We start from the raw sequence: 17,413 nt of genomic DNA, 5'->3' as shown, positions 1-17,413 counted from the left end.
TACTCAATCGTAGTTAGAAGGATATTTGTAGTCAGTTAATTCGTAGAAGTTCTCCTTAATATTTCTCACAGAAACAAATCTGTTCAAGATGTTTCCTGAGCCTGCCTTGTCATTAGTGCCTGACATTCTTGCTCCGCCAAACCACTGTTGTGCCACAACTGCACCGGTTGATTTATCGTTGATGTAAAAGTTACCTGCCGCATATCTCAATTTCTCCTCAGCCAATCTGACTGCTTGGCGATCTTTGGCGAAAATAGAACCAGTCAAACCGTATTTGGTGCTGGAATCTATTTTATCCATAATGCTTTCGTACTCAGCGTCAGGGTAAACATAAGCAGTCAAGACAGGGCCGAAAAATTCTTTCGAAAGGTATTCGTGATCAGGGTTTGTCGTTTGGATTAATGTGGGTTGGATGTAGAAACCAGTGGTCTTGTCGGCCTTTCCACCTTTGAGAATAGTCAATTCTGGGTCTGACTCAGCCTTTGCTAGCACAGAAGCCAACTTGTTAAAAGATTGCTCGTGGATAACAGGACCCATAAAGTGGTGAAGGGCACCTGTGTCAGTCGTGTTTCCGATAGTGATAGAATCCATAGCACTAGTGAGCTTCTCTTGAAACTCGGGCCAAACAGATTCAGCGACATACACTCTCGAAGTAGCCAGGCATTTTTGGCCTTGGAACTCAAAGGCACCCCTCAAGGTAGACAAAGCTGCATGGTCCACGGAAGCAGATGGGTGCACCAAGTGGAAATTCTTTCCGCCGGTTTCTCCCACCACGCGAGGATAGTCCTTGTAAACGTCTTTAGCCAAGTTGGAGGCAATTTGTCCATACAACTTCTTGAACACATCGGTGGAGCCAGTGAAGTGCAAAGAAGCAAAATCTGGATCATTAATGACGACATCGGTCACCTCAACAGGCTTTCCTGGGACAAAGTTGACTACGCCTGCGGGCAACCCAGCCTCCTCCAAGACCGTGAGCAAAAAGTAGTTAGAGAGCACAGCGGTGTCAGAAGGCTTCCACACCACGGTATTTCCCATCAAAGCTGGAGCACCAATCAAGTTTCCGGCAATGGCAGTGAAGTTGAATGGAGTCACGGCGTAAACAAATCCTTCTAATGGTCTGTACTCTGCTCTGTTCCAGACGCCCGGACTGGATTCCGAAGGCTGACTATGGTACAATTCTTCGGCGTACTTAACATTGAAACGGAAAAAGTCTGCCAATTCTGTGATGCAGTCGATTTCTGCTTGGTAGACGTTCTTTCCTTGGCCAAGCATGGTGGCTGCTAGCATGTCGTATCTGTACTTGGTAGCAAGAAGATCTGCGGCCTTCAAGAAGACGGCGGCACGATCGGTCCATGGCAATCTGGCCCATTCAGCCTTTGCTTTCTTTGATGCTGCAATTGCATCCTTCACATCTTGCTGGCTGGCAGTTCTGACTGTAGCAACAACCTGAGAATGCTTGGCTGGGTTGACTTGTGTGAATGTAGGTCTGTCGTAGATTTTCTCGCCACCAATCACCAATGGGATGTCAAGAATGCCATCGGTGAATTTGGTGATTGAAGCTCGTAAAAGATCCCAGTCTTTTTGGTGAGCAAAGCCGAATTCTTTAACCGGCTCATTTTTCACTGGGGGAACTTTGGCGTGAGCTAATTGTGAAGCGAAACGGACCTGAACAGGGCTGATTCTGAAAGCTCTGGCAGCACCATATAAAGCACGGGTAGGGCGAATCGATCTCAACATGAAAAGAAACGGCTGGTGTGAATTTTGCTATAGGTGGGATCTCTCCGCATTATATATGTGGTGCCACCTATAATGGAAGGCCTGAGCGATCGGGGTATGTCATGGCGAGCATCCACTTATGTGCAAGATATTTTTTCCATGTTCATGCATATTTTTTCTATTTGGGTGATTGTTAGCGACACCGATAGCGTCGGAAATTTTTAGGAAGTGAGGAAAGGGCATCAGAAGAAGCAGAATCGCATATTAGTGAGTCATCGTGAACTTTTTTGCTCCACAAAAGTATCCATGAGTAGTACTCTATTTCTCTTACGGAATTCTTTAAGCGATATGAGAGTTTCCGTAAAAGTCTCGTAAGAATACAACATATGAAGTACAGACTAATCAATGATTCGAGCTAAAGGCTGTAACTGAGACATCCTCCGTACCCGGCACTAGAATGTTTGGTGAGATTTTTATCTACCATTCAAACTTTCCTTCTTTTGCTTGCACGTTTTTCTCTTTCTTGCCGCCACTTACGTAGATCATAAAGTCGTCATTCAAGTATTCTATATCATTCCCCCAATTTGGCTACTCTTTTCTCGAGATCGGCCAATCTACTTTCAGCAACCTTCCTATTATTTTCAAAAGTCTCTTGGTGTTCTTTTATTCCCGCAGTCACTGAATCCAAACTCTCGTTCCATTTTTGCATGTCCATCTTCATGTCGCTCATTGTCTTATCTATTTGGCTAATAAATCCAACAGAATGAGCCACCTCAGCATGTACGTTGTGCAAACTCCGAAGACGAGTAATGAGTAATGGCAAAACCTGCGCCATCTTCTGCATTTCGGGGAGGTTGTTGTAGATGCTATCGATTTTCACATCGAATGGCTGTGTCGCAAAGGTATCCACTTTTCCATCCAATGATAACAGGGCCAAGCGCCTATTGGTGGCCAATGTTTCTATTTCTTTGTTGAGTTTCTTGAGCTCACTTTTCATTTGGCTCATGTCGTGTTCTGGATCGTAGATCACATCAATTTTTCTAGCCAAATCGTTAACATGGTTACGCAAACTCTTCTCGAGTCGCAAATCGGACGGACCAATCTTCTGCTCAAGGCTGTTGAGCCGATTCTCAAGTTCAAGAAATGTGGCAGCACTTTGGGTGGCTGTTTTATAGTTGTCATCTATATCTGTACTCTCCAATTTGTTAGAGAATGAGTCTTCGGATTTGAGCGATTGAAACGCCTCTTCAAATAGCTCCTGGTGGAATCCAGCATGTTTCCCATATTCTATTAGCTTGTCTAAATCATTTTTCAATCTGTCAATTTCTCTGCTGTCTGATTCCTGCTTTATTTCCTCCAATTCGCTAGCAATTCGTAGAAGGCGCTGGCTAGGAGTCTCCCCTAGTTTTCGAACAGAATATCCATTCTGTGAGCTCTGTAAACTTCCCAGAAAGTCCGCAATTTCGAACGTATCCACTATGACGTTTTCCTCAAACTTTTCTCTCGCTGACTGGGGATCTAATGTGTCATCTGCTATTTCTTCACTTTTTGGTGGCGGAGGCACCAATTCTTCCATAGATTCAACATCAGATGTTTCGAATATCTCTGGCCCAGTTTCTATGTCGGACATTACGTATTTGGAAGTGATGGAACGCAAAGTCTCTTTTAGTATGATAATGGTGGAGTTTTTACGCGACATTATGCATCACCATGTTTATCTAACTTCATTTATCCGGACTGCGAATAATCGAGGAAACCAATCGTTATTGAAGAGTTTTTCAATTTCGAGATTGCTCTCATTAGATAGAATACAGAAGATGTATTTCGAATGGGAAATTCGAAAATCACGATTACTCACCAGCGTATTGGGCTTCCATCTTCTGATTACCTTGCGATTTTTTTTGTATTATCGTTTCTTTCTTCTACTTTTTACAATCTTAAAAGTTTCCTCTCCCATTAATCTCTTATAAACTGTCTACTTGGTGACAATTTGCACGACATCTTCGTCATGTACTGGATGCGTCAAGCCACACTTTTGTGGTGAATGCTTTGCGCTGGAGCCCCACACCAAAGCATACTTGAACTGGTTTTTCATGTCTCTGTGAACCGCGTCACAGACTTGTGTGATGGTTGAATTCGCTCTCACCACCATTGGATCTTCAAAATTGGGCATGATTCCTCTTCTTTTGGTATACAATCTGATCAAGCCAAGCTGGCGCCAGATCTCCTCTTTCAAGTCCTCAATTCCCAAGTCCTCCTCACAGGAGATGACCATTGTGTTGGGCTCTCGTGCGAGTCTGTCCACTTCTTCCAAAGAAACCGCGTCTGCTTTGTTGTAGACGTAAAGACATTTGATGTAAGACATATGCTGGTCGTTAATAATATCAATAAAGTCGTCGATAGTGCAGTTTTCATCTCTCACCAACACATCTGCATTGTGGATCTTGTAGTCTTTCAAAAGAGCCGACACGATTTTCTCATCCAAATACTTGGGCGGCGTGATCAGATTCAACTTCACTCCGCCAGTCTTTTTGATCTTCAATGAAATGTTGGGTCTCTCCTTGTTGAGACGAATGCCCATGGTTTCTAACTCGTTTTCCAAGATTTGTCTCTGCTCTTTGCCTTTTGTTGCATCCAAAACCATCATGATCAAGTCTGAAGTTCTGGATACGGCAATAACCTGACGTCCTCTTCCCTTACCTTGAGAAGCTGCCTTGATAATACCAGGCAAATCCACAATTTGGACCTCAGCGCCATTGTACTCCAAGATACCTCCCACGGACGTCAATGTGGTAAACTCATAGTTTGCTGCCTCTGACTTTGTATTGGTCACTTTAGAGAGAAAAGAGGATTTACCCACCGATGGAAAACCAATAAGTGAGACACGGGCATCTCCTGCTTTCGCAATCTCAAATCCTTGACCTCCTCCCGAAGATCCTTGACCTGGTTGGGGTTCCAAAAGTTCTCTTCTGTAACGAGCGAGTTTACCCTTCAAAAGACCAATATGGTACTCTGTGGCCTTGTTCTTTTGGGTTCTCGCGAGTTCCTCTTGGATCTGGGCGATTTTTTCTAGAATTCCCATGCCGTCTGTTTTCTGTAGATTCAGTTGGTGCAATAATGAATGGAGGAAAATCCATTCCTACACCCGTACCTCTCAGAATTTTTCGAAAGATCCAGTGATTTATGAAGAGCCCAATTAAGATTAGTAACTACAAATTTCTGAGATTATTAGTGGCTGTATCAGGCGTATGCTAAGTTTCTGTTTAACTAGGTGGGGTCGTCTTTTCTGATTTAGCATCCGAGTCGTCAGAAGTTATACATAAGTTTTGCAAAACGTTGCTAATCACTGAAGCCCTAGCAACACCTTGCAACTATTCATATATTTACTTTCTTTCTTTCTTTCCTCTACAGCTTGGGAATCAGGCAAATGAATGTGGTTTATTCAACGTTCAAGTAGTTATCTCCATTAAAGATATCGGCACCATGCAGGCGCGCTCATCTCAAGGGCCTTCTAAAAGTTCTGTCGCCAATTTGTACAAAAGCTATCCAAAACCAACATGCCCAAGGGTCAATATGATAGATACAACACAGACCTTAGTAATGTTTTTGGTTCCACTGTCAAGGTGAAAAAAAAGATAAAGTCTATCAGAAATTATCTCAGAAAGGACACTCTACCAGCTGATGTGAGAATCGAAAAGGAAAGAGCCTTAAAGGCTTTACTTGTTGACTTGAAGAATTCTCAGTTCAATTTGAAGACCAAAGAAAGAGCTAAGAAGTACCATATGGTACGTTTCTTTGAGAGGAAAAAGGCTGTTCGGAAGTTAAAACAAGCCACTAAAGCATTGGATGAGGCCACCAAAGAAGGTGTCAAGAAAGACATCAAGAAGGCAAGAAAGGTGCTTAAGCATGCTCAAATCGATGTCGCTTACGTCTATTTGTTCCCTAAGTCCGAAAAATACATCTCTCTATATCCCATCCCACCTCTGGAAGAAGACTTGGCCGATGAGAATATCCGGAAAGGCTTGCATAAGACAGATGAGAAAAGACAGAGTTTCAAAAAGAAAGTAGAAGAGATTATTGACAACGACAAGTTGCCATTCACCTTCGACGATATTTTGGCTGGAAAGACCATCCAAGTCGACAACACGAGGTTGCCTGGCCAAGAAGAAGAGATTGATGCTCCACAACAACAAGAACAAGAAGAAGAAGAGGACGATTTCTTCGAATAGAGACTTAGCATTGTACAATAGTAATCCATCTAATGAAAATGATTATTTTTATTTTTTGTATTGGCATCAGTTACATAAGCTTGATGGACTCTTCGTAGCTTATTCTCATGGCATCGTTAATGAGTTTTACAACGACGTCTCTGCCTTTCAATTCGTCAAATATCTCAAGAGAACATGCAACCTTGCCCTTCTTTCCATGTAATTTTGGAGAGGCTCTCTTTAGAAGAAGCAACTCTTCGTTGTTGTTATCACAAACGATAACAAACCATGATTCCCTTTGCTGCTTTGGAAAGTGTGGCGCATACATTTTGAATTCCTTATTCAATGGAAAGTTGGAATGAGATAATTCAATCTGAAGAAAGTCTGCATCGCTTTGAGAAACTTTGAATTCACCCACTGGCAAGTGTGAGGCAATCCTCACAAACTCTTTTTTCGTACTATCGTCCACAACTCCTAAATTTTCAGCAGTCTTATACAAACGACCAGTGTTGTAAGATCCCAATTCTTTAATTGTCGCCTTTGACTTCTTATCGGCTTCATACACTCCTGGTAAAGCGCTGACTGGATCAGCGTCATACCATATTCTCTGTTTGATGCACTGCATTAACTCAATAAGTGTCAGAACAACTTGCATGTATCCTAGTTCTGCTGCCACGTCGATGTATGCTTGCAAAATACGTAATGCCTGATCCAATACAGAAACCGTGTCTTGAGCGTAATCGGCAATAGGAAGTTCAACTCTGCTCATGAACGCTTGAATCAATAAGTATGCCTTCACGTGAGGGTCCCAGATGAATTCACAGTCTAGATCTTCGGCAGGGAATCTCATGGCTTGAGACAACTCCATATTGATCAATTCTTCACCGTGTCTCGTCGCCAACTCATCGTACTCAGTAGCTAAACACAAGAGTTTCAAACACTCTCTGAAACTAGATTCTTTTGTTATGTTTGCAAGAACAGTACGAATAGTCATGTGCGAAAGATAGTAAAAAGAAGAAACTTGCAAGAAGGGAGATGGTACAAGCTCGTCCTTTGCAGTAACTTTAACGCATGATGATTCTTGCAAATTCTCTATCGCTTGATCGATTAATCCCCCAAGGTACTTCGAGATACCCACCGGAGACAAGTCTTCAATGCCATAGTAAGTAGGATTGTTATGGGCTCTTCTGTACAAAAATGTCCACGTCAAGAAATCCAATGCCTGTTGTCTACTAGCAATAGTTCCACTAGCGATCTCGGCACCGATATGATTATCCAAAACTTTGTGTAAAGACGACTCCACAGGAAAGCCGATGTTTAAAAAGTGTTTGTAAAAAACTTTCTTCGACTCTTTCGTAAATACGAGAGCAATACCACTTGTGTCAAAGGCAGGACGACCAGCTCTTCCCATCATTTGAAGAATGTCTGTCAAATCCATGTCACGATAATCTTCGATCTTAGCATCGAAGAACTGGGTTCCCTTGATAATTACCAAGTGTGCCGGTAAGTTCACACCCCAAGCCAAAGTAGACGTGGCAATCAATATTTGAATTTTGCCAGCTTCAAACAACTTATGGGCAATTTGACGATCTGATTCGACTAAACCAGCATGATGCAAACCCATTCCGAATTGCAATGACAATTTCAATGTGTCATCTTTAACCTTCTCCAATATTGATTCGAGCTCTGATTCTTCCATCTTCATGAATCTCCGTGGGTTCAGTTCCATACCACATAAGTGGATCAAATCAAGCGCAGTAAGACGAGTTTGACGACGGGAAGCGACGAAAATCAAAACCGGCTTCGTAGGAGAGTGCTGTTTGATTGCCATAAATGCGGGTTTGTTCATTGTCTTCATCAAAGGACAAAAGGCTAAATTATCTGGAAAACCATCAATGTACATCTGCAAAGGAACAGGACGAACAGACTGAGGAAAGTTGAAAAGTCCCTCTTTTACGCGAAGCCAACCGGCCATATCAATCGCATTAGAGACAGCGGTGGACATTCCTAGCAACCGTATTGGCTTTTTCGTTTGAGCAGAGATGAAGTTCATACGACTGACAATCATTTCCAAAATCGGACCTCTATCACTGGCTAACAAATGGATTTCGTCCATAATAACCAAAGAAATCTCCTGGACGAATTTTCTCGTTTGCCAATTACGCGATATACCATCAAATTTTTCAGGCGTTGTGATAATGATATCAGACTCTCTCACATCGCGAGCCTCAGGTAACGAATCACCCGTCAACTCAACTAACTTTCTTCCTGTTGGTTTACAAAGACGTGTTCTCCAATCATCGACTCTTTCACGGACCAATGCTTTCATGGGAGCAATATAAACTACCTTCGATCCAGGAAATTCTTTGAATGCATGCCATATGGCAAGTTCAGCAACAACAGTTTTTCCCGATCCTGTTGGTGATCCGACGAAAACGTTGGAGTTGGTATTGTAGAGTGAGTGAAATGTCATCGTCTGCATTGGATTAAAATAGCGGAATTTTGGTGCATATATTTCCTCCAATTGTGGGTTATGCAAAGCAGAAAGGGGAAGTGGTTGCAATCGGAGAAGGTTTGTCCTCACAGTTTCATTATTTGGCTTGATAAGATGTTGGAACGAGACAGCATGGAAGTTCTCTGCTCCAATCCATGAATCTGACATGGCACGTATTACGATTTGAGCAGGAGGTGGGTCTGAAACCGGGATCATGAAATCAATCTCATGTGGTGTGTTCATTTGGTTTCGACGCAATATGAACTTCTCCACGTGTAAAATTTTGGTGTCATCAGAGTCTTCCACTGTAATCCAAAAGTACTGAGCATTTCCATGGTATCTTTCGTCCCAAGTAAAATCTGGCTCAATCACCGCATGCATTCGAATGACATTACTTGTAATAGGAAAGATTTCAGCGTCGATAATCAAGTAAGGGAATCTGCTAATCAATTTATATAGCATCTTGCCTGCGCCTGCATTATGAACCAAATCCCCAAGTTCTGCGGCAGATAGATCACGCAAGTGCTCCATAGAGGGATTTTTGTTTCGAAGATTTCTGATAATATGTTCCTGGAGATCAAATTGAGCTAACGGGTGGTCGTAAGCCCACATCCTGCGATCAATCAGCTTACAGATAGAAAGCATAGTTTTCAGGAATGTTCCCCATCTCCGGTGAATTCCAATCAAAAACAAAGCCCGGCAAATTCTAGCAGAATTCTGAGCAACATAATTGCCGTCTGAAATCAATGCAGAGTCCTTGAAGCGTCTCTGCGAAACAAACGCCTGAAGAAGAATATTTGTTTTCCATTGATTTGACTCTGCTTCGCCAGCGATTTGACAAACGCTTTCATTTTCAGCAAACTGTTTAAGCTCGGTTTTCTCCTCTTCCCTGAACTTGATGCTGTCAAACTCACTACTCATACTGATCATACCCAACACATCGGCCTCTGTAGCAACTGGGTTGAGCATTTGATTGAAAATTTCCACAGAGTTATTGAGCAAATAGAAGTCTGATGCGATTCTACCTAAATCCTTTGGATTCAACGCACCAGAATTCTCATCATACACAATCATTTGAAGCAGATGGAGTCTTCTTGCGGCATCTATGATCATGTTTCTTCTTCTCATCAACAACAGGGGGTCTTCTTGTAATTCTTTCCAATCGATACCATAGGAGAATGGGTTTTTTGCCATTCTCACAAACATGTACGTGTATCCTAACCACTGAACGCCTTCGTCAACTGTAGTCACAGTTCCCAACGAGATCTCTGCATTTAAATTGTCAATGAGTTTTGCCAGAAACTTCGATTCTATAGGATGCTGTTGACATATGAGAGAAACATAGTGGTCAAGTCGGTCACTCGTTGTGCACAAAATACCAGTACCGAAGCTCTCGAATTGAGGACGACCAGCACGACCAAAAATCTGAATCACGTCTGAAATACCCAAATCCACAAAACCACCTTGTTTCGCATCATACACTTGAGTTCCTTTCACTATAACTACCGCAGCTGGAAGATTAACACCCCATGCTAAAGTGGCTGTACAGCATAAAACTTTGATGGCACCATTCAAGAACATTTTCTCTGTGGCATTTCTATCCGTTCGGAGCAAACCAGCATGGTGCACACCAAATCCGTATTGAAACAATTCTCTCATGTCCTTGTTTCTGTTCTTTGAACCCATGTCTCTGCGAAACAGGTCGTAGTTATCACAAGTTGTAGAGCAGTCAAATTCATCTAAGTCACCATTGGCCTGTGCCATGGAAATGAACGTACGTGCGGTTTTTACCGTATCTTTTCTGGAATGAACAAATACCATAACTTGGTGGCCATGTCTAAGATTTTCAATAAGTTTGTCGTATGTGACGCGGTCAATATTCTCTCTCGCTGTTTTTGACCCAGCCTTTCCCCTAACTCCAAGTAATTCCTGTTTAAGCGGACAAGGACGAAACAGCTGGTCAAAGTAAAACATCCCGATGTTTCTGTTGACACCCAAAAAATCCGCCACATCCATGTAATTCGGAAGTGTAGCTGAAAGTCCAACCACTCTAATCATCATTTGCGTACTTTCAACCTGGCGCAATGTTCTGGCTACTAAAGTCTCAATGACTGAACCTCTATCTTCATGCAATAAATGTACCTCATCAATAATGAGCAACTTGACTTTTGCAACAAGATCGTTATCACCATTCAGCTTTCTTGTCACCACATCCCATTTTTCAGGGGTGGTAACGATGATTTGTGTGGTCATGATTTCTGCTTTAGTAAGCTGCATATCTCCAGTCAACTCTCTAACGTTTATACCTAACCATTTAAGTTTCTTCGAAAATTTCTCCACAATTTCTGCAGCCAACGCTTTGAGAGGAGCAACATAAATGACTTTAAACTCATCATAGTCAACGTCTATAACTCCTTCTTCAGCCTCAGTTACAAACTGTCCGATAGTATGTAGAATTGTCAATAACGCCACATCTGTTTTACCTGCACCTGTTGGGGCACACACAAGCATGTTTTCATTGGTATTGTAAGCCACTGGATATACCAAGCTCTGCATCTTATTGAGCGCCTTGTAATTGTTGAATGTGCCCTGGCACAAGAAGTCTAAATGTTCGACTTGCACCAATTGTGAATCCGAAATGTACCTGTTAGCAACATTTGGAGGATATGGAATAATCAATTCCTCATGCGTAGGATAGCTATCTCGCGTGGTACCAGCAGGCAACGCATACAGTTTTCCTGTGATGGCAATGACATTTCCTACATCTTTCTTTTTGAATACATGAGGGTATTCACCGCCAGAAGAAATTCGAGGAGCTAATGGTTCGTTCCTTCCTCTCTCTCGAGCTGCTATGAGCTGTTTTACCCGATCTTCAGCACTGAGAATACCTGTATCCGTTTCTGGTTCTTCCAATGCAGCTTCTCTGTTTTGGACAATCTTCGATATGAGTTCAAACTCCTCAAAGCCTAAAATGTCAAACAAAGCGGACTGTAACTCCTCATCGCTGGTTTTCTCAGCCACGATGGTCCGAACTATATTCAATGTGTCATTTTCGTTTTCATTTCTGGCCAAGCTAATTCGCTTGCATTCCTTTGCTATTTGACTTGCAATTGATGTTTGTTGTGTCTCTTTGACTGAAATTTGGTTCAAGATATCGATTGAAACACTTTCAAATGCTGATAGAACCCGGTCCAAAGCCACTTTGGGACTAGTTTCTGTATCGACGTTTGGTTCTTTTGTTTCAGGAATCTCAAGAGACGCAAGAGCTTCCATCATAGGCGCCATGGCTTGCATGTACGACTTTGTCGACGAAACTGTATACTGTGCCATAACGGGATATGGTGGCAATTCAGTAGTTACCAAGTTCAAGTATCGCCAACTCGTGAGACCTGCAGGCAGTAGGGGCCAGTGTCTACGCCTATAGACGTATTGTAAGCGATTGCTAGTATAAGGTGGTTTATTGTATAGCAGACGATGTCTTCCTGTTTTACTTACATTCTACGCTTTCAGAACCCAGCTACCTCGTTTTCAAATCAGCAGCTGTTTCTTTGGCTTGATGTGGCCATAATACAAGGACTTACTAATGCACGATTGGGAACGAAGAGAAAAATATTGGAATCATTTGATTATTTCTATTTAGCACACCCGACTAAATTCATTTGTCAAGTTTTTCTCCAGCGACTTTGGTTTCTCATTAGTTCTATAGAAGGTGCCATGGTCAAGTATTGCATATTGCCTGCAGGCCGCGATGATAACTAGCTCATCTCTGAAAAATTTCAGAACCCCACCATCATATCTGCATTAACATGGCCAAAAAAGTGAAAAGCAGCAAGAGGAACGAACAACCTGCTAAGAGAAAGCATGAGGATGAAGATGTTTCCAACTCGGACTCGGAGAAGTTGGTCAACGAGTTAGATGAGGATTTTGATGAAGTAGCTCAGTTACTTGGCGACAACGTACAAGACCCAGAGAAAAAGAGCTCCAAGCAACAAAAAAAGGAAGAGAAATTGGCTGAAGAAGAAGTAACCCAAAGCAAGGCCATTAAGCCTGCTGCGCAAGAGAATGACGAAAATGACGAGGGGGAAGACAATTATGATTTTGAAGAGGCTGGATTTTCCGAGCCTACGCTCAAGGCGATCAGACAAATGGGCTTCAAGAAGATGACCAAGGTCCAGGCAAAGACGATTCCACCATTGTTAGCTGGTAGAGATGTTTTGGGCGCTGCAAAAACTGGTTCTGGTAAGACGTTGGCCTTTTTGCTTCCAGCCATTGAACTTTTGTACTCGTTGAAGTTCAAGCCAAGAAACGGTACAGGTGTGGTGATCATCTCCCCAACCAGAGAATTAGCTCTTCAAATCTTTGGTGTTGCACGTGAGTTGATGGAACACCACACGCAAACATTTGGTATTGTTATTGGAGGTGCCAATAGAAGACAGGAGGCTGATAAGTTGGTTAAGGGTGTGAATTTATTGATTGCCACCCCTGGTCGTTTGTTGGACCATTTGCAGAACACCCAAGGTTTTGTGTTCAAGAACTTGAAGGCTCTTGTCATTGACGAAGCTGATAGAATTTTGGAGATTGGTTTCGAGGAGGAAATGAAGCAAATCATCAAGATTTTGCCTAACGAAGACAGACAGTCGATGTTGTTCTCTGCCACACAAACCACCAAGGTCGAGGATTTGGCCCGTATGTCCTTGCGTCCAGGACCTTTGTACATCAACGTTGTGCCTGAAAGTGCTGCTTCGACCGCTGATGGTTTGGAACAAGGTTATGTTGTGTGCGAGAGTGATAAGCGGTTTTTGCTTTTGTTTTCCTTCTTGAAACGCAATGCTAAGAAGAAGATCATTGTTTTCCTTTCGTCTTGTAACTGCGTCAAGTACTTTGGTGAATTATTGAACTACATTGACTTGCCTGTGTTGGATTTACACGGCAAGCAAAAACAGGCGAAGCGTACTAACACCTTCTTTGAATTCTGCAATGCCAAGCAGGGTATTTTGATCTGTACTGATGTGGCTGCTAGAGGCTTGGACATTCCAGCTGTGGACTGGATTGTGCAATTCGACCCTCCTGATGACCCAAGAGACTACATTCATCGTGTAGGAAGAACGGCACGTGGTACGCAAGGTAAGGGCAAATCGTTGATGTTTTTGACGCCCTCTGAGTTGGGCTTTTTGCGTTATTTGAAGGCAGCCAATGTTCCTCTCAACGAGTACGAGTTCCCAGCCAACAAGATTGCCAATGTTCAAAGCCAATTGACCAAGTTGATCAAGAGCAATTTCTGGTTGCACCAATCGGCCAAGGACGGTTACAGATCGTACTTGCAAGCATACGCCTCGCATCATTTGAAAACCGTGTACCAGATTGACAAGTTGGACTTGGTGAAGGTGGCAAAATCTTTCGGCTTTGACGTGCCACCTAAGGTGAACATTACCATCGGGGCCAGCGGAAAGTCGGTCGAAAAGAAGCACAAGAAGCAAAGACGGAACTAGGGCATATGTAATATAGAAATAAGGATACGACCTATTGTGGTGAATGTAAGAGTGAGTAGACTAAATCCACGCTGTGGTGATCAGACAGGATTAAACGGAAGTATGTGATCAGTTCTAAATCCGTAGAGCTATCTGTTTACGATGTTGTTTAAATGTTCAAGTATGCATTGCAGAATATATCTAATTCGAGGCATGGCATTTTGCCCGGGTCACAGTCATAAATTTCCTGACAAAAATAGCAGAAAAATATGATAATGAGTATCCAGCAGTGCCCCCCCTTCTACAATTTGGTCTCGCGTTATTCTGTTCTCGAAGACTGTACTAAATACATAAATCGAGCAGTGCGTATACACTATACTCCAAAATCTGCGCGAAGTCATCGCCGACTATCCATGAAGATCCTTACGGAAAGAGATGCATTTTTGCTGGACTTTGAGGTTTTCCAGCATCTACGCGACTTGAAGAAAACTTATAACTGGACATTTACACCGGAGGAAGAAGCTCAGAACAACAACAAGAGGAAACGTTTCACTGCGGCAGGGCTCGACTTGGAAGTTGTCACGAGAGATATCACAGCCTACTTCAGTAGCAATGCGGCAGGTCTGATCCCAGACGAAAAGGCTTTTACAGAGCTAATGACTTTTTTGAACGGCTTCGACTTGATGAAGGTTGAAAAACTTCAAATCGTCAACTCATTGCCTCGTTCCATGGTGCATTTATACGGATTGGTGGAGGAATGTGATCAGCGCTTTGATGAAGAAACATGTGAGTCCATCTTGGCCAAAATCAATGAGTTGATGCCTGTAGAGGCTGACGAAGAAGAAGAGGAGGAGGGAGAAGAGGAGGAAGCAGAGGAATAATAAACTGTACTATAGATTAATACATGAGATTCTTGATACATGAAGCTTATGCTTTGTAAAGTAAGGGAATTTCCGAAGTGGACATGTAAAACTTCAGCTCATGATCTTAAGAATGTTGGGTATTTCCTACTCAAGTTTGCTTGTACGCCCTGATTTCTTGAACTTACATGTCAACCACGCTTAATAGCAGCCGTTTAGCCTTTCCATACCGTGTATCCTATTTATATGCAATTGTATCCATGAGGTTAAAAAAATTCACCCATTAGCCGTGTGGGGGATTCCTTCACTGCAACTGGTTCTTCGCTATAACTTGTTCCGTAGTTACTCACCTGTTCCTTGAACCGATACATCATATCGCTCACCTCTGAAAGAAGGCCAGCAGGTCCTACAAACCCACCACCATTAACTTTGGAGTCTATCCATGTACTGTCATCTGGCTCCATGTCTAGCTGTTCATTCTCGCGTTCGAGAACATCACGCGAAAGGATCTTAGTAAGCTCGGTTCCGTCTGTCTCGCTGCTTTCTTCATCCATTGTAGTTTCATCAGTCTGTGGCTCTGTATCTTCATCCAATCCAAAGTGGTTTTCCACAAGATGCTCTATTACGGGCCAGCCGTATGCGTTAGCGAAGCGTCGCCGCACTACGATATTATTATGTGCGTCTGGTTTGAGCTTTACCAAAACTTTCCGCCACAGCATCAGCTTATGATACTCACGTGCAATCTCCTCCTCGTAATGTTCAGAAACGTTTCCCTCTATAAGCTGACGGAACTCGTTTCGCTTGTCTGAAATCATCTGAATCACACCCTTTTTCTTCTGGTCCTGTTGCTTAGTTCCGTCTTCCTTAAGATTAGGCAAGTCGTCCTCACTATAAACCTTGTCGTGCAAAATAACGTTCTCCCGTGAATCTGGGTCGGTGATGTACTTGGTCGATGGCAACGGAGGGAGAATAAGCGACGTTGCACTTTCAATCATTGATGGTTTGGGTATCTCCTCCAATGTGCGCTCAATGCTATTCCCAGATTCAGTACTGCTGCTGTTCGTTTGATAACGACTATATCTGTCACGCTGTTTTTGTGGCATAAAGAAGGAAAGCATACTCAGCAAGGGCAGTGTTTGGCTATCCTCATTATTAGGCAAATCGACGGGGATTTTCGCATCTTCGGCCACTTTTTCTCCTGGTCCTACAAGCAGTGAGAGCCCATGGTAGTCCAAATATAGCAAAGCAGATGTTCGCAATGGTACAATGCCGTCGTTCACCACATTAGCATATACTGTGCGTCTCATGAATCGTTTGAGGACCTTATGCGTTATGCCTGATGCGAGAAGAAGAAGAAGGGGCTTTTTCCCCACTTCGGTGAGCTGAAGACCTAATTCTTGTCCCGTTCTGCCCACCACGCCAGCCAGAAGCGCAAGCTTGACATAGGTAGGATTTTCATGTATCACTCCAAGCATAGGCGATGCAAGAGTGACGAAATTCACAGGCCGAATCTTCTCGAAAAACCAAGGGTAGTTGCTCTGCAAATACGCAATGGCGAATGTCTGCACGAGACCGCCGAGCAGATGTCCCACAAAGGAGATTTTATCCACGGACGAAAATGTTTCGTTGCGAACCAAGCCAACCACGTACTCAGCAACACGGCTCCCGAGGTACTTGATGCCCTTTTCTGTTTTGCAGACATTTCCAAAGAAGCCCTTCACGACGACGTTTTCTTGCAGACTATCGATTTGCTCTTTCAAAAACATCATGTCTGCAGAAACATTAGAATGGAGGCCATGTGTCAAGATCACCAAGTGTAGAGGTTTTGTTGTATCTGGAACGGGCAAGTTCCACAAATCGAGGGTGTCATATACAGAAACGGCAAAATGAGGTGCTGGTACAGAATAATGTGACATGTCCTTGTCTGTAGCTATGCACACGTCAAAGTTTGTAGCGATTGAATTGTTGAAAAGAATTTGGGACACCACGTCGACCGTCCAGCGGTACTTTGGGCGATATGTATGACACAGCAATTCGGCATAAAACGCTTTTCCCGGAAGAAGTTGCAGGTCAAACACAGGCTGATCTGCGGTTACAAACGACTTTTCATGGACATTGTATTCTTCCGGCCGGCAGTCCACATACAAAACATAGGGTCCAGCCAAGTAAGCTGCTCGCATCGGAATGGGTTCGGTATTGCGGATACGGACCCAGAGACTTTGCGGAGGTTTGGAAGCGTAGTGTTCGGGCGATTCGAACGGCGAGTAGTCGATGACAAATCGGAAGCTCTGGCCGACTTTCACACGGTGCGTGCTGCGGTATAGAACCGGCGCAGGCATGTTTTTATCGGGGAGAACTGGTTTTTTGGGTTCTAGCGCAAAAGTTGGAGTAGCACAAGAAGGTTTCGCTCATGCAGGCCGCGCATGAATCAAGACAGCAAGAGGCACGAGTGATGGAAGAAAAAGGGACGCTGTTCCACCTTTCTGAGACCCGTCGAAGCAACAGATCACAGTAAAACGTAAAAATCGTTTGGTGAACATCTGCTATTGAAAATCTATGGCAGCATTGGATATTCTAGTGCCATGGTATACGACCCCATGGAGCAGAAGAGTGCAGGTTTGGCATGCACATGCGCATGTTGATAGATGTTGGCAGCTTTCGGTGATT

General features: G+C 43.2%; 8 protein-coding genes across 8 annotated transcripts; 3 read left to right on the top strand and 5 right to left on the bottom strand. All coding sequences in view use genetic code 12, as the record gives it.

Annotated features, from left to right (window-relative positions):
* Nucleotides 1-3: 3 nt before the first annotated feature.
* PUT2 (1-pyrroline-5-carboxylate dehydrogenase) lies at nt 4-1,737 on the bottom strand (the record flags this gene model as incomplete). The annotated part of the gene is made up of 1 exon (XM_002618311.1): nt 4-1,737. The coding sequence occupies one exon, from the start codon at nt 1,735-1,737 to the stop codon at nt 4-6; it is 1,734 nt and encodes a 577-aa protein (XP_002618357.1).
* Nucleotides 1,738-2,287: 550 nt separating this feature from the next.
* Nucleotides 2,288-3,415, bottom strand: FOB63_001572 (uncharacterized protein; the record flags this gene model as incomplete). Its single annotated transcript, XM_002618312.1, has 1 exon — nt 2,288-3,415. The coding sequence occupies one exon, from the start codon at nt 3,413-3,415 to the stop codon at nt 2,288-2,290; it is 1,128 nt and encodes a 375-aa protein (XP_002618358.1).
* Nucleotides 3,416-3,691: 276 nt separating this feature from the next.
* On the bottom strand, nt 3,692-4,798 carry RBG2 (uncharacterized protein; the record flags this gene model as incomplete). The annotated part of the gene is made up of 1 exon (XM_002618313.1): nt 3,692-4,798. The coding sequence occupies one exon, from the start codon at nt 4,796-4,798 to the stop codon at nt 3,692-3,694; it is 1,107 nt and encodes a 368-aa protein (XP_002618359.1).
* Nucleotides 4,799-5,273: 475 nt separating this feature from the next.
* On the top strand, nt 5,274-5,945 carry FOB63_001570 (uncharacterized protein; the record flags this gene model as incomplete). The annotated part of the gene is made up of 1 exon (XM_002618314.1): nt 5,274-5,945. One exon carries the CDS (start codon nt 5,274-5,276, stop codon nt 5,943-5,945), a length of 672 nt encoding a protein of 223 aa, XP_002618360.1.
* Nucleotides 5,946-6,015: 70 nt separating this feature from the next.
* FOB63_001569 (putative RNA helicase) lies at nt 6,016-11,748 on the bottom strand (the record flags this gene model as incomplete). The annotated part of the gene is made up of 1 exon (XM_002618315.2): nt 6,016-11,748. The coding sequence occupies one exon, from the start codon at nt 11,746-11,748 to the stop codon at nt 6,016-6,018; it is 5,733 nt and encodes a 1,910-aa protein (XP_002618361.1).
* Nucleotides 11,749-12,224: 476 nt separating this feature from the next.
* Nucleotides 12,225-13,907, top strand: HAS1 (ATP-dependent RNA helicase; the record flags this gene model as incomplete). The annotated part of the gene is made up of 1 exon (XM_002618316.1): nt 12,225-13,907. One exon carries the CDS (start codon nt 12,225-12,227, stop codon nt 13,905-13,907), a length of 1,683 nt encoding a protein of 560 aa, XP_002618362.1.
* A 392-nt stretch (nt 13,908-14,299) lies between these two features.
* FOB63_001567 (DNA-directed RNA polymerase III subunit) lies at nt 14,300-14,767 on the top strand (the record flags this gene model as incomplete). Its single annotated transcript, XM_002618317.2, has 1 exon — nt 14,300-14,767. One exon carries the CDS (start codon nt 14,300-14,302, stop codon nt 14,765-14,767), a length of 468 nt encoding a protein of 155 aa, XP_002618363.2.
* A 245-nt stretch (nt 14,768-15,012) lies between these two features.
* FOB63_001566 (putative lipase) lies at nt 15,013-17,085 on the bottom strand (the record flags this gene model as incomplete). Its single annotated transcript, XM_002618318.1, has 1 exon — nt 15,013-17,085. The coding sequence occupies one exon, from the start codon at nt 17,083-17,085 to the stop codon at nt 15,013-15,015; it is 2,073 nt and encodes a 690-aa protein (XP_002618364.1).
* Between the last annotated feature and the right edge of the window lie 328 nt (nt 17,086-17,413).

The sequence above is a fragment of the Clavispora lusitaniae genome, assembly GCF_014636115.1.
Source record: "Clavispora lusitaniae strain FDAARGOS_655 chromosome Unknown tig00000038_pilon, whole genome shotgun sequence".
NCBI lineage: Eukaryota > Fungi > Ascomycota > Pichiomycetes > Serinales > Metschnikowiaceae > Clavispora > Clavispora lusitaniae.
This window is presented reverse-complemented; position numbering and strand designations above follow the sequence as displayed.